Source organism: Eubalaena glacialis, chromosome 15, assembly GCF_028564815.1.
Source record: "Eubalaena glacialis isolate mEubGla1 chromosome 15, mEubGla1.1.hap2.+ XY, whole genome shotgun sequence".
Classification (NCBI taxonomy): Eukaryota; Metazoa; Chordata; class Mammalia; order Artiodactyla; family Balaenidae; genus Eubalaena; species Eubalaena glacialis.
In genome coordinates this window covers 41987082-42002531 of record NC_083730.1, presented here as the reverse complement: position 1 = coordinate 42002531, position 15450 = coordinate 41987082, and the positions used below count along the sequence as shown (strand labels likewise).

At 45.6% G+C, this 15450-nt stretch overlaps 1 protein-coding gene across 5 annotated transcripts in view; it reads left to right on the top strand.

Annotated features, from left to right (window-relative positions):
• Positions 1–15450, top strand: part of FHOD3 (formin homology 2 domain containing 3) — a 489898-nt gene that overhangs the window by 297808 nt on the left and 176640 nt on the right. For all 5 annotated transcript variants that reach the window (XM_061170499.1, XM_061170498.1, XM_061170497.1 and 2 more), the window contains exons 8-9: positions 6164–6258; positions 13144–13287. In XM_061170499.1, the coding sequence (XP_061026482.1) occupies positions 6164–6258; positions 13144–13287 (239 nt within the window). The remainder of the gene's footprint in view (positions 1–6163; positions 6259–13143; positions 13288–15450) is intronic.

Here is a 15450-nt window from a genome sequence, read left to right as displayed (position 1 = left end):
AACGCGCAGGCAGACCTCAGTCCCCAGCACGGTGGATTGCAGGCTGGAGGGGACTCCAGGCCCGTGTGTAGGTGTATCACAGAGGCAGTCCCTAGTGTGTGGTCGGGGGCTGTGAGTCTGGAAAGTGGATCCCAGACAGGGGCGGGTTTCTTTCTGCCACAGCCTGTTGCCATCTGAAGCACGAGCATGAAGACCCTCATGGCCTTAAGAGCAGATCAATGGGACTCCCTGAGAATCCTAATGAAGGCTCTCAATGGCTCAGAAGCCAGGCCGGGCTTTCCCAGGGCCAGTCAATGAGGCCTAAGGCCAAAGGTGGGTATTTGGGGAGAGAGTGAGGCCAATCCTTTCATCTGTCCTTGGAAGATTCATACTCCATCCTCCAACCCTGGGGGTTGCTTTAGGACAATTAGCGGACTCTTCATTTTCCTGTCCTAAATTTCAGGTAACCCATGGGCCCGTGTCATGGGAGCCATGTTAGAGGGGACAACCTTCTTGTGACCTTGAGGTTCTCCTTTGGCTTCATTGGGTTGGGAGCTCATAGTTTCCTTCCTCGGACGGCACATTTCATGGAGGGCATGTTGTGGAGGTAGAGGAGTGATCCCGAGGGCACTCCACCCCCAAGACTCTACCTGCAGACCCAGTCAGAGGCTCTCAGCTATACTCTCTCCCCCAAGACAAAACAATGGCCATCTTCTCCCAATTTGTAAAAATATAAAATCAAAACAGCCAAGGGGTTGTTTTTTCAACGTCACGATTTTTGCCTATAAAATTTCTTAAGCTTCTGGCAAGTGCTGTCATCTGTCTGCTACTGAGCACTAGTGGCTGAGAACAGAAAGGAGCCACACTGATGGAAAAACTCAGCCATAGCTTATCACGTGTGGTTCATTCCCATGTTTCTCTATGACATGTGTGGTCTTGGCCATGATTTTACAACATATACATATAACATCATCCTCTTTTACTGCTAGTAAAATTGTTCCTGAACCCTGTGCTGGAATTGGACATCTGAATATGTCATGCTCTTCTGCTGGGCACAGCCTGACCAGCAGGTGTGTTTCCACCTGGCAAGGTTAGAAGCTGCTCTCGCTCTCCAGTCCCCTCTCAGCTGGACCAGCAAGTAGACAGACGTGCCAGAGGTGACTGAGGGCCAGCCGAGTACGTCCATTTCCACACAAGTTTATAAATAAGCCATAAATTTGACTCCTCAAGGTGGCTTTAGACTCATTTTGGGGGGGATAGGGTGGAGAATGGGCATGTTATAGGCTTTTTTAGTAGAAAGGAATTCTTTTGGATGATGAAAACTGTTAAATTTAAAGAATCAGCAAAGAAAATCAACAAATGAGCTAAAAGGCCTCAAAAATTACTGCCACCTACAGCAAATGAAGTTGTCTGAGAACAAATTCCTCTGGTTGCTTTATAAACATCACACATCCCACACGTGGGTTAACCAGAAGTGTTCATTTGTGAGCATGGATGGACAATTTGCTGTCAGGCCAAGAGTGGGCCCGTTAGGGAGCAGCAATAAAAGCTGAGAGATCTAGGTGTTTCATAGAGACTAATAAATATGCATGAATTAATGAAAATTAAACGGGCCCTACTTGATCCCGGCTATTGCCACTTTGGTTCAGGGGCTAGAATGAAATGGTGGATTTGAGTTAGTCTCTAGGGCATGGCTCAGTGTCACACCTGTCTGCGCATACTGCAGGGGCAGACTTTTTTTTTTAAGATTTATTATTTATTTATTTATTTATTTTTGGCTGCATGGGGTCTTGGTTGTGGCATGTGGGATCTTCGTTGAGGCATGCGGGATCTTTCGTTGCGGCACGTGGCTTCTCTCTAATGGTGGCGTAAAGGTTTTTTTTCTCTCTCTAGTTATGGTGCGCAGGCTCCAGAGCGTGTGGGCTCTGTAGCTGTAGTGCACAGGTTCCAGAGCATGTGGGCTCTGTAGTTGCGGCACGCAGTCTCTCTAGTTGAGGCATGCAAGCTCAGTAGTTGTGGCGCACGGGCTTAGTTGCCCTGCAACATGTGGGATCTTAGTTCCCTGCCCAGGGATCTAACCCGCGTCCCCTGCATTGGAAGGCGGATTCTTTACCACCGGACCACCAGGGAAGTCCCAGGGGCAACTGTTTTGCCTGCATCTTCAAGTCAGTTTCCCTTCCTAGTGGATGGGGCCAGGCAGGAAGAGGGAAAGGCAGTAAGCACTCGTGGAAGCCCACGGGAGGGCCTCGATTTGTCATTTTGCTATCATCAGAGACTTCCTTTCCTGGGGACCTTCGCTGTGGTGATCAACAGGAAACTGGTCGAGAACCCTCTGCTCCCCTGGGCGGGGTGCCCCTCCCTCTGACTGTATGAGTTTGCCTCTCAGACACAGGGGGCGACACATTTTGTTACCCACAGACTGGGTAACTTATTTTGAAATTTCAGTCATAAATCTTGAGTCCTGCTAATTTGGTTCAGTACTGCTGTTTTTTTTTTTTTTTAATTAATTAATTTTTTCATTTTATTATTTTTGGGTGTGTTGGGTCTTTGTTTCTGTGCGAGGGCTTTCTCTAGTTGCGGCGAGCAGGGGCCACTCTTCATCGCGGTGCGCGGGCCTCTCACTATCGCGGCCTCTCTTGTTGCGGAGCACAGGCTCCAGACGCGCAGGCTCAGTAGTTGTGGCTCACGGGCCTAGTTGCTCCGCGGCATGTGGGATCTTCCCGGACCAGGGCTCGAACCCGTGTTCCCTGCATTGGCAGGCAGATTCTCAACCACTGCGCCACCAGGGAAGCCCTTCAGCACTGCTTTTGAAGAAGTTCCATTTTTCATTTGAATGTGAGGTGATGAGATATGACATAATTTCTAAACATGTGTCTAACACATGATTAACAGGGAAAAAAGAATCCAGCCATCTTTTCAAGCGATCCCATCTCTGACTTCTGCTCAAGGATACATTGCTCTGTGAAGAATTCACAGAGCATGGTGGAGGTTAGAGTGGACAGAACTCAAGCTCTGTTTCCATTGCTGCTTAGAGCAGAAGTATACCTGTTAAGTGTTCATTGATCACGCTGAAAGGCTTGGAACATGCTGCTGGGATCTTGTATTTGAGTGTTAGACCAACTTGTGTACAAGGCATTGTGCAAAATAGCTTACTATTTTCTTTTGGGTTTAATACAGAGACTCGGGGGGAGAGTAAGAGGGAGAAGTACTGAGCGGTTTATTCTGTGCTTATTTATTCTGGGTTGAGGGAGGAGTGCTATGGTTTGGTGGGAGGAGGAACCTGGCCTGGGAGCCTGTGTGGAAGGCCTGTGGGTCCGTGTGGGTGTCCTCCACCCACCACCACCACTGCAGTGGCAGCTATTGCTGTTCGAGTGCCTGCCATGCAACAGACGCTGTTCTAAGCGTTTTTCATATAAAACTCATTTGTTTGACAAATATTTAAGTGCCAACCATGTGCTTGCAAACATCAGAGAAAAACCAGGCTTTCATGGAACCTATACTCACTCCAGTGTTTGGGGTGGAGGAAGGGGAGGTGGAGTTGGAGGGAGATGGATGATAATGATGAAGGAAATGACTGTCTCCTGATGTTCTCCATCAGTGCTTAGGAGAGTCGACAAAGTGCTCTACCTCCATGACACCTCACAGTGAGGCTCTAGGGTGGATCCGATCCCTCCAGGTTAGACGCGTCTCTCTAGCCTCTGTTCATTCCACTACTTTGGGGCTCGGTTTCGTTCTCTGTTATGTGAAGGGGGAAGATCGTGTGGTTTATGATTCTAATACAGGACCACCCCCTACCTACACGTACACACACGTAAACCCCAAATGGAGCAACAAAGGTGATGGTGGTGGGGGTGAACTGGACCATTTAGTTCTGACAGATGGCAGCTCTTGGGACAGTTACGACTGCTGGTGCTTGACACAGGCCAGCTGGAGCCCTGCCAGGGCTATTTGTGTTGAAATAGAAGGTTTCTTCCCCTTTCCCTTCATTCTTCTAAAAATTTTCTATTTTCTGGTCCCCAGACAGTCAAAGGACAATGAACATTTATCCCAGCAGTGTATGAATACATGCAAATTTCCAGTCTTGAAATCCTTAAGTGATAAAAAGGGAATCAGATATTACAGCTGAAGAACATGGTTTTTAATTAAGCCAGTGTTTGAGTGTTTTCATTATAATGGATAAACTGGTGCACAGATATGTGTGTCTGCATGAGAGAGAGAGAGAGAGGGAGGAAGAGAGAGAGAGAGGAAGAGAGGAGATAGTCCATGCACATCCCTCTCTCCGGGATGCCTGAGGTTGCTTCTTGGCCTTTCCTTCCCCAGGCCCTGTTTGACATGTGTGGCTCCAAAGTAAGGAACCAGGAAGCAGTTCTGGGCCCCCGAGCCCCACTAGGAATCCTTCGCACTGATGCTGTCTCTCTTGCATAGGCTTTTCTTTACGCATATGTGGGGAACCCAGTAGAACTCGTGTTTTCGTGTTTTGTACTGAGGTTGGGTGTGAGTGTGAATGATGGAAGTTGTCCTTGTTATAAACATGAGCAAAGGCACTTGGAATGCTTGACCTATACTTAGACAGTGAGACCCATGACCTACTGACCACACTGATTGTCTTGAGGGTGGAAACAGTTACTTTGCTGGGCTTTGAAGAACAGGTGTGGACTTCAAAATAGTTTGATGATAAAGATCAGCAAGAAGATAATTTTCAACAGTTAGCAGGCAAAGGATCATGCTTTTGTGTTCACAGTAACAAAGGGTCATAGAAGCTTAGTCCATAGGTTCATAGTTTGGACCAACTGGGCAGCTAGTCCAAAGGAAAGGGCTTTTTGTTCCCTTGCTGGGAGCACCAACACACCTGTACATCAAACTACATCTGTGTCTTTCACATTGTATAGTAGGTGCCTATTTTAAAATTCTCCTGTCTTCTTTTCTTACTGTGTGCATTTAACCCTCTGGCTCTTTTAAAACTGCCCCAGTTTAACCCACCCATGCCCTCTCAGGGGTCTCCAGTCACTAGTCAGACATTTTATTGAGCACCTACTATGTGCCGGGCACTCTGCCAAGGGCACAGAGATAAGACAGGACACATCACTGCCCTTGGGGAGCTTTTGTTCTCAAGGCCAGGAAATCAGCTCTGACATAACCCATCCATGAATCAGCATTTGGAACCCACTGGTTTTAGGTTACTTCAGACTTTACTTTTTCATCAAAAATAAGCCATATCCCTTTGAGATCTTTATAGAGAAAGCAGGAAAGAGCTGCACGTTCCACACCGCCATGCCAAGGGCAAGGCAATACTTCACTGCAGATGTTTATCTCCAGCGTAGGCAATCACATCAGGGTGTCGTGTACCCTTTGTGGCCTTGGCCTTGGCTTGGCGATCCTGAACGTGGAGGGTTTCCCTGCCCTCCCTGGAGCCATGGGACAGCCTCCAGGAGCCTCCCCCTGGAGCCCCACTGAGGAGTCACCTCTTGCACCAAACCTTCCTCGACCATCGCACTGCAAGAGACAGACCTCCCTCGCTGAGTGACAGGCTTGGCTAAGCGCTTTGCCTTCTAAGTGCTTTTACCCTGTGCTGAGGTGTGTTCCTGTACTTATGCCTAACTGTTCCATTTGATTATAAGCCTCTTGATGACAGACTCCCAGAGACCCAGTTCCTTGGTACCTGGTTGATTCTTAAATAGTTATTTGTGCCTTGATTGAATAGAGATAATATACTTCTGTTCTTGAAATGTTTGCTAGATGGACGTTTCATGGTTATTGTTTGAAGTCCATTGCTAGAGTGACTGTAAAGCTCTCCTGCATCCCCTTTCCTTGCAGGAGATGGACATACAGAGACTACTTACAAAGAATTTCCACACTTGGAGAGTAAAATTCATGGTCTAAAAAAGCTGCATATGAATGGATTTTTTAAAAATCACCTATTTAGTATAAAGGGAACTTTTCAAACAAACTGATAGGCATCCTGACACTGAAGAGTATACATTTTCAAGTAGACAAGGATGACATGATATATTGTCACCTAATTGGAAACATATTCAAGTCCATCCTAAGAATTGTGTCATGCTTTGAAATTTGGTGACTGAAAGGCACTGCCATCATTGGGTGATAAGTCTCTGGATAAACTGTGATGTGAATTGGACGAGGAGTGTTGAATTGCTGTTTCTAATGATTTTTGCTTTATCCCTAGGAGTCAAACCTTGGTCAAATATCATGGAAATCCTGGAGGAAAAGGATGGAGTCGACACGGAGTTGCTGGTTTATGCAATGACTTTAGTGAACAAGGTCGGTTGATGTTTGTTATGGGTTGAACTGTGTCCCCCCACCCCAAAAGATGTGTTCCTGAAGTCCTCACCCCTGGTACCTGTGAATGTGATCTTATTAGGATCTTTGCAGATGTAATCAGGTTAAGATGAGGTCATTAGGGTGGGCTCTAATCCAATAGGACTGGTGTCCTTATAAGAAGAGGAAGAGAGAGACACATAGAGGGAAGACAAGGTAGACACACATACATGAGGAAGACAGCCAGTGAAAGCAGGGGCAGAGATTGGAGTGATACATCTATAAGCTGAGGACCGCCAAAGGATACTAAGGATTGTCAGCAGCCAATCCCGGATGAAGCAAGGAAGGATCCTACCCTAGAGCCATCGGAGAGAGTACGGCCCTGCCGACACCTTGATATCAGACTTCTAGTCTCTCCACCTGGGAGAGAATAAATTTCTGGGTTTTTTTCTTCTTCAGAAAACCAGTTTTTTATTTTTAAAGCTCTGCCATGTTTCTAGTGGGTGCCGAGGGTCACCTGCCACACTCACACCGGGTGGTCCATGTAGCCAGCAAACAGTCTGGCCATCAGCAGACCAGGCCAGAGAGGTCCACTGGGGTGGTTCTGCCTTGCTGCTGGTCCTGATAACTTCTTGCTTCAATTCATCTACCATAATTTTGCCCAGCAAGTCCCAGATCTTGATGCTGAGCCAGTGGCAGCACAGAGCCAGTAGCATCTGGGACGGAAACTCAGGGCGTTGATGAGGCTCCCACCATCTAGCGTGTGAAGGTCCTTGCCTTCGTGGAGGTCCCACAACTTGGCCTGGCCATCCTTGCCTCCAGAAGCACAGAGGGATCCATCTGGAGAGATAGTCACAGTGTTCAGGCAGCCTGTGTAGCAAATGTGATTGGTCTTCAGCTTACAGTTTACCAAGTTCCATACCTAATTTCTGTTGTTTTAAGCCTCTCAGTTTGTGGTACTTTGTTATGGCAGCCCTAGGGAACTAGTACATGTGAAAATCTAAGATTTGCCTTCTGAAGAAGAACCACATCGTGTGCACCCCCGTGGCGGGAACACCCGTCAGCATGCCTCTTTGCAAGAGAAAACCCTTTACACCCACACGTGGCATGTGTGCAATGCGTGCTGGTGCTCATACCTGTGAAGGCCTGAGAGTCTGCATCCTTTCTGTGCTTTGGTTCTTTCCAATAAAACCGGAAAGAGGGTAGTGAGAATTTTATGGCTACTCGTCCTATCAAGATGTCTCCTTGAAAACATTTTTCCTTAAGAATATAGATTAGCAAGTTTTACTCTAAGGAAATCATTCACAATCAGACAGAAAAGCAAGCACTCTGTTCCACGGCTTATTGACTTCTGACTGCTGGGGGCGAAGTATGGATTCCTGAGGGCAGGTCCCGTCCTCCTCCTGTGATGGTGACCTCACCCTTGTGCTCCCTTTCCTCCCATTACGTCCTCCCTGGTCACCAGCTTATGTCCGTCCTGAGAGGTGCTCTGACAGTGGGTCCCATGCTGACCTGGGACAGCCCACTCTCAGGACTGGAGCTCCTTCATCCCGGTGCTTGGGCCCCTTCCTCATTAATAATTGAGGGAGGGTGGGGTTGTTTCTCTTCCCTGGACCCCAGACGCCACATCAACCACCCCAAGATCCTCCCTTTTTGTGCCCCAGGCTGCCAGGTGCAAGCCTGAGGACCAACTGCAGTGATCATTAGTTCTTCAGAAAGGACCCAGAATCTCTTCCTGAAATGTAACTGGAGAAACATTTCCCCTGATGACTGGGGACAAATTAGTAGAAAGCAACATAATTATGAAAAATAATTCTACTAGATATTAAAATGTTGTGCAGACTCTAAGGATTAAAACAATGTGGTCTTGACTCTTTCCTCAGCAGATGGCTGAAGCAGAGGGGCTCTGAAACAGACCTCAATGCACAGGATGACTCACCCTGTGATTAACATCCATAGGGATGGTCAACTTTATTCATGACTGGGAGAGGTTTTGATAAATGGAAATAAACAAAAACATACTTTGACTGTATACCAAAATAAATTTCAGGTAGATTAAAGAGTTCAATGTAACATATCAAACTGTAGAAAACTGAGGAAAAACTAGAGGTGAAGATTAACTGGTCTCTAGTTGCCGAATAATAAAATAGTAAAACCAGTCAAAAAGATTCCAAAGCAAAGGACTTAAATATTTCACTGTATAAAACTATAAACTATAAAACATCTTATTTGTAAAATAAAATCCAAAACAAAAACTAAAGGCAAGTGACAAACTGGGAAATTGTTTGCAAAAAACTGGGCAGAAAATGATACTATCCTAAATATATTAAGAACTCAGTTGAAAAATGAATGACATTAACCCTACTAAGATTAGAAGAAATATACAGTAAAACAACAAGCCATTTTCTCCGGGTCACGTGGGCAGTGATTGCTTTTTAATGAAATGCCGTTTGTTGATGAGGTCACGGGAAATTTCCTACAATCCTGGTGGGGAATGGGCATCACTTTTCTGGAAGATAATCCTAAGAATTCGGTTTTTATTTTCAAAGCTCTTTGTGAGTTGATTTTACCATGCAATTTGAAAGCAATTTTCTGTTGGTTTTTGAAGATGAAGGTCACCTATTTCCTGTCGTTTTCAGTCACTGCCATTGTTTTGGAAAACATTAAATTCAGCAAAAATGGCATTTTCACTCTTGCACAGTGTTTTCGTTGTAATGCTCTCCACCTTAGTGGTAGAGGCCATGCTCGGCTGTGTAACGATCCCAGCAGCAGCCGCATGGCGTGGGCATCCTGCTGCCAATCACTGGCAAGGACCCAGCACGTGTCAAACTCTCCTTGGCACCATAAGGCATCTAACGTCCAGGAATTCCTCGCTTACTCTTTCTCTTCTGGCAGTTCCGTCTCATCTTTTGTTAGTTCTGGCCCAGGGGAAGTCCAGGAAGGTCCTGAGGACATGATTCTAAGTGTCATCCTTTCCTCAAAAAGGTCAGCAGGCCGCTGGCACCCACACTGGGTTTGTTTTCTTTTGTTGAATTTTAGTCACGTTTATCGTTCCAGTGAGTAACATCTTCTGAGATCCCAAACATCATAACACATTGAAATGCTAATATGGGTCTGGAAGAAATTCAGACTCTGAAATGTGGGAAATTACATTGCTTTTCTAACTTTTCTTTCAACAAAATGGAAGCTGGCCTAATAACATGGAATTCAAAATGTTAACATTTTTATGACGAAACAAGGGTATGAAATTCTAGCCTGCTCATGGTTCTGAAACTGAAGTCTGCTCCCTTTGTTAAACAGGGAGATTAAGGAGGGGTTTCCAGGATCCAGACTAACCCCCCTTGAACTCTCCCCACACCCCCAAACCATGTCTTCAGAAGATCTGAGGGGGCATCAGAAACGAACCATTTCTCACCCTGCAAGCTGAAGTTGCATGGTGCCCTGTCCTGATCCAGCTGCAATCTCCTAGGTGGCATTCCCCGCTTTGGGGGCTCAGATATTGACCACCTTGTAGAATCAGATGAAGCAGGTTGGGGGGGGGATGAGTTACAAGAGGCATTACCATGGGGCTGGCTTGGAGCGTTCAGGGAAGACGACCCCAGGGAGCCCTGGGGAGGGAAGCAGCTCTAGCGGAGCCAGCGGGTGAGTTACCTGATGGGATTCACACTGAGCATTTGTTTTTAGATTTGATTATATTGCTTTTTTAATTACCATATAGTAAAATTGACTTTTTTCTCTTGGTATTTAGCTGTGTAAGTTTTAACGCATATATAGTTATAGATAACCTTCACAATTAGCATATAGAACGGCTCCATCTCGCCTCAAATCTCGCTCATGTTATCCTTTTATAATGACATCCTGATCACCTGTTCATGCCCCTGGCAACCACTGATTTATTCTCTATCACTATAGTTCTATTATTTCAAAAATGGGAATCATACAGGATGTGACCCTTTGAGGCTGGCTTCTCTCACTCAGCACAGTGCCTTAGAGATTCATCTGTGTTACTACGCGTATTAATAGTTTGCTCCTTTCTGCTGCTGTATAGTGTTCCATTGTATAATATAAATATGCCACCATTTGCTATCTCTTCATCCACTGAAGGAGATTTGGGTGCTCACAGCTTTTGGCTTTCACAGATGCTGCTGCTTCTGCTGCTATGAACACTTGTGTACAGGCTTTCACCACACTGGTTTTACCCCACAAGAAAGATTTGATGGGATCAGTGAAAACCCAGGGACTGGAAAATAAAATGTCCTTTAGGACAGAGATTTCTCCCTCTGAGAGAGGCTGTAAAGATTTACTTGTCACAAACCCTGGCAAGACAAGGTCTGAGAGAAACCAGGAAGGGGGTCCTGAGTGTCGTCTGAGAGTGAAGGCGTCAAGAGACATTTGCTCATAGACTTTTCTGGAGTAGCTGCCTCCTTTGCCAGAAATAGGCACCTTAGCAGTGAGTGTCAGCGTAGAAATGGGAGGACAGGGCCCAGGAGGGGTGGGAGTGTGGCAGAGTTTGCTGAACATGTCAGAGAATCAGCTGAAAAGATGTGAGTGTGTTTCTGGGCTGCATGGTCCCCTCCCTGTGCAGGCGGAGAGCGAAGCTGTCTTTGACAAGATCAAGCGCATTCAGGGTGGTATGGCCATGGACTAGAGAAGCTGTCTTTGATGGTGGTGGAAAGCCAGCTCCCCTGCAGCCACCCGTGAGAGGTGGTGGGACGCGGGTGTGGCTCAAGCCCACGTTTTCACCGTGGAAATAACAGATGTCCTCTCAGTCAATACCCTCAGATCTGGGCCTCTTATTGAGCAAGGGCTCTCTGATCTGTTTGGTTCTATAGACCTAATTATTTAATAGAAATCTCCCCACCAACCCATCATGGTTGGGCTTGCTAAGGCAATGGGGATTAGGTCCAGGAATTTAACCTCCTGGAAACTTCTGAGAGAAGGAACCTCAGTTGACTCTCAGCAGGGAAAAAAGGGAAGAAGAAAGGAGGGGAACGGGGAGGTGAGGAGACTGCCAGAGGCCCCTCTCTGTGCCCATCCTACCCCCCACACTGCCGTGTAGAAAGTTTTGAATCTAACACTGAATGTCTACTCACCTGTGATTGGCAGGTCAGCAGTCAGTCAGGGCACCTTCGATCGTTAGCCCTGCCCTGGCGTTTGCATCCCCATTTCCCTCTCCTCATCTTTTAACAAGTTCTGGAGTTTTCACTAAACCCAGAAGATGGACTTGTTCTGATGAGAGGGTGCTTTGGACAGGTGTGTACTTTTTCAGTTAACTCAGTGGACTGCTATCTGCTAATGCAGCAGTGACTGCCTTGCCCGGCATCTGCAGACACCTACGTGTGCTTCCACACTTGGCCACTTAGGTGTGAGCACCTGTTTATTTATTACAGCTGCTGACTGCTTCACAGCCTCCTGTTCTGTGTCCTTGCTGGGGCCCCTGATGGATTAAGCTGTCGTATCCCAGTTATTTTTCTTCAGTGTCTGGTCTCAACAGCAGTGAGTTGTATCCTCTTTGCTCAGCATAGAAGGGAAACAGCCATTATTTGGGTTATGAGTAGAGACATTCTTTCCAATATTAATAGCCCCAAAATAGAAGTGTTAAAAGAAGTTGGTGCTGTGAGATGATCCTTAAGAAAGTATTGGTCTTTTTTCTTTCAAGGCAAGTCACCATGTTTAGAGTATTTTTGAAATGCAATAATAGTGAAATAAATAGGGAGTCGAGACCTTGAAATTTCAGGCCTGAGTAGTTTGTGTAGAAGGCACGGGTGTCTGAGGAAAGGAGACCAGAATAGCAGGTCTGAGCGCAGGGTTTTATTAGTTATTATTTAGTAACTTCCTGTTACCTCAGGCGAATCCTTCCCTCCCCTGCCTTCATGTCCCTCGTTTATAAGGTAAGGGACTTTGAGTCAGTCACCTCAAGGATCCTTCCAGTTCTCAGCAGAGGCCTGATCTGAGCTATCATCCTTCTTTTAAGAGAAGCAGAACTCAAAGAGAAGTTGGCTTTTTCTTTGGGTTGGGTTATCTTTTTGTCTCTTGGTTGCCGCTTTGAAATTTCTCATGTTTTCCTAAATGTCTTAGACCAAGGGGGAGGCCTGCCGAGTTGAAAGAAAAGGGACTTATTCAATTGTTATAACTCCAGCTGTTGGTAGATTAATCTTAACGGGAGTTTTTCTGATCACTGAGTATGTTAGTTTTCACTTGCCATGTAACAAATTACCACAAATTTAGCAGCTTGAAACATCGCAGGCTTATCATCTCACAGCTCCCGTGGGGCAGGGTCCAGGCACCCCCTCTCTGGGTCCTCTGCTCAGAGTCTCACAAGGCGGCAGTCAAGGTGTCAACCAGGGCTGGTGTCTCGTCTGAAGCTTGGGGTCCCCTTCCAAGCTTCTGTGGTTGTTAGCAGAGCTCATTTCCTTGCAGCTGTGGAACTCATGGCGGCTTGCTGCTTCTTCCGGGACAGCAGGATAATCTCTCTTCTACTCTCTGTGCTCAGAAAAGGCCTAAACCCACTTTTAAATGGCTCACGTGATTACGTCAGGACCACCCGGCTACTCTCCCCTTTGATTAACTCAGGATCAACTGATTTGGGACCTTAATGACATCTGTAGAATGCTTTCACCTTTGCCATATAACGTCACCTAATCATGGGAGTGTCCTCCCTACCCTCAAGGGGAGGGAATTGTATAGCACCTGTATCCCGAGGGGTGGGATCTTGGGGTTCATTCTGCTTACCACACTGAAGAAGCTTTTTCTCAAATGAACTTAGCATCTGTTTGCTTTGCCCCACATTGTTATACTCGTGGCCACTGGCTACCATGCAAAAAATGCCCTGAGAGCCTTGTGACAGTCCCCTAAGACATGTCTGTGTCCTGTTCTTTCTCCATCCAGACCTTGTCAGGATTGCCAGACCAAGACACCTTCTACGATGTGGTGGACTGCCTGGAGGAGCTGGGCATTGCAGCTGTGTCCCAGCGGCACTTGACCAAGAAAGGGACTGACCTGGACTTAGTGGAGCAATTGAACATCTATGAGGTAACAGGATATGTGTATGCCTTTTGTAGGGCCTCATACAGCCTGGACAAATGTCAGAGGCTGAGGGAAGCATACTCTAGACCAGTGGCTCTGAGTGTGATGTGGCAGCATCTGCAACACCTCGGTGCTGCCAAAATGCAGGTTCTCAGGCCCCGCCCCAGACCTGCTGAGTCAGAAACTCCGAGGGTGGGCCCAGATTGATTAATTGCTATTTTATTTTAAAGAACATTCATTCCGAATGAGGGGTGGTGGGGAAGGAGGCACATAGATCGTGTTTCTTATCCTCGGATAGGGGTGGAACTTCCGGCAGGGCTCTACATAATTTGTAGGGTCCACTGCAAAATGAAAATGCAGGGAAGAAGTGCTATTAAAGATACTAAACTTTCCACTTTCTTTTGCTTTCTCTCTCACCTTATCATGGTGTTTTTTTTTATTTGCTAAAAGTATGTACTCATTGAAGAATATTTGGAAAATACCAAAAAAGTGTAAGAGAAAGAAATCACCCATGATTTTATTACTAACCATGGTTAACATTTTGGTCTGTTTTTCTAGTCTTTTTTGTAAATGTATAGACTATTAACTCTGGAGATAATAGTCTATATACAGTGTTGTGTACTGAATCTTTATTAGTAAATATTTTGGAACCATTTTCTTTTGTCATTGAATCGTCTTCAAGAATTTCGTTTTATTAGGAACATAATAACCTGTCTGTATGCAAGTACCATAATACATATAACCAGTCCCTGTTTTCTCAGATTTAGATTGCTTCCAAGTTTTTGAAAATGATAAATGCTGTTCTAATGAACAGCTTTATTCATAAATTTCTGTGCACAGCTAGAGTCCTAGGAGGGATATTTCCCAGCTAAATGGCTCCATTGTGATCTTCACTGGGTAGAAGTGGAGAAACTGACATGTAACTCATTACTTCCTTAAAGTTACTGTCATAATAAGTGACAAGCTGAGGAACAGAACAGAATTATCTTTGTATGATCTTAGGAAAAATCAGTGGAAACTGAGCCAGAGAGATCTGCTGTCAGAGCATAAAGCTTCCCACAGCTGGCCAGCTCTTTTGCCCCTGCTCTGGGCATCTTCTCCTCTAATGAAGCCTCACTTACCCAGTAATCTGCTCACATTTTCGTGTTTTATTATCAGTGGGTGGTGGAGGGTCATGTTCTCATGGCCCCTAAGAGACAGGATAAAGTAGGAATTAAGTAAGAATACTAAACATGGAGAAGGAAGGGACTAAAGACAGTTGGCTCACATCAAGGTAGAAGGACTTTTTCCAGTACATATACCTCCCTTTTGTTTACCCCCTTCCCCCTGATCAGAACTCCAATCTCTGAGACTCTGCTCAACCAGGGGCTTATATTATCATAGCTTTGGATTCTGTGTGGTCAGTGTGTATCAGAAGATAGCATAATGCAGGTGAATTTCCTACTAGTGAACCAACTGGGAGAGCATTTTGAAAAGTAGCCTGGATACCTCCCCCAGAAGACTACTTCTGGTTTCAGGGCATACTTTCTCTCCAGTCTACCTGACTCTCAAGCTACCTCCCCATCTTCCTCTTTCCATTCATGCCAAACGTTTTAAAAGATGTCCTGTGTTCACTGTCTTCCTTTTGTCAAAAGGCATTTGCTTAATATTTTAACATTAAGTACATATCATTCACAAATGTAGATTATATGTTTCACTCCAAGAACAACAAAACAAACACCCATTGTGATAGTTAACTTTGTGTGTCAGCTTGACTGGGCCACGGGGTGCCCAGATATTTGATCAAACATTATTCTGTGTCTGTGTAGGTATTTCTGGATGAGATTAACATTCTGAGTAATGAAGATTGCCCTCCTCCATGTGGGTGGGCCTCATTCAATCTACTGAAGGCCTGAATAGAACAAAAGGCTGAGCAAGAGAGAATTCACTCTCTGCTGATGGTAATGAGCTGGGACATAGTTTGCCTCTTACCTTTGACCTCCGGCTAGAACTAACACCATTGGCTCCCTTGGTTCCCAGGCATTTGGACCACAGATCTTGGGACTTCTCAGCTGCCATAATCATGTCAGCCAACTCCTTACACTAAATCTCCATATATATCCTATTTGTTCTGTTTCTTTGGAGAGCCCTAATACACTCATGTATTTAAGAAGTAGAATATTACCAGTA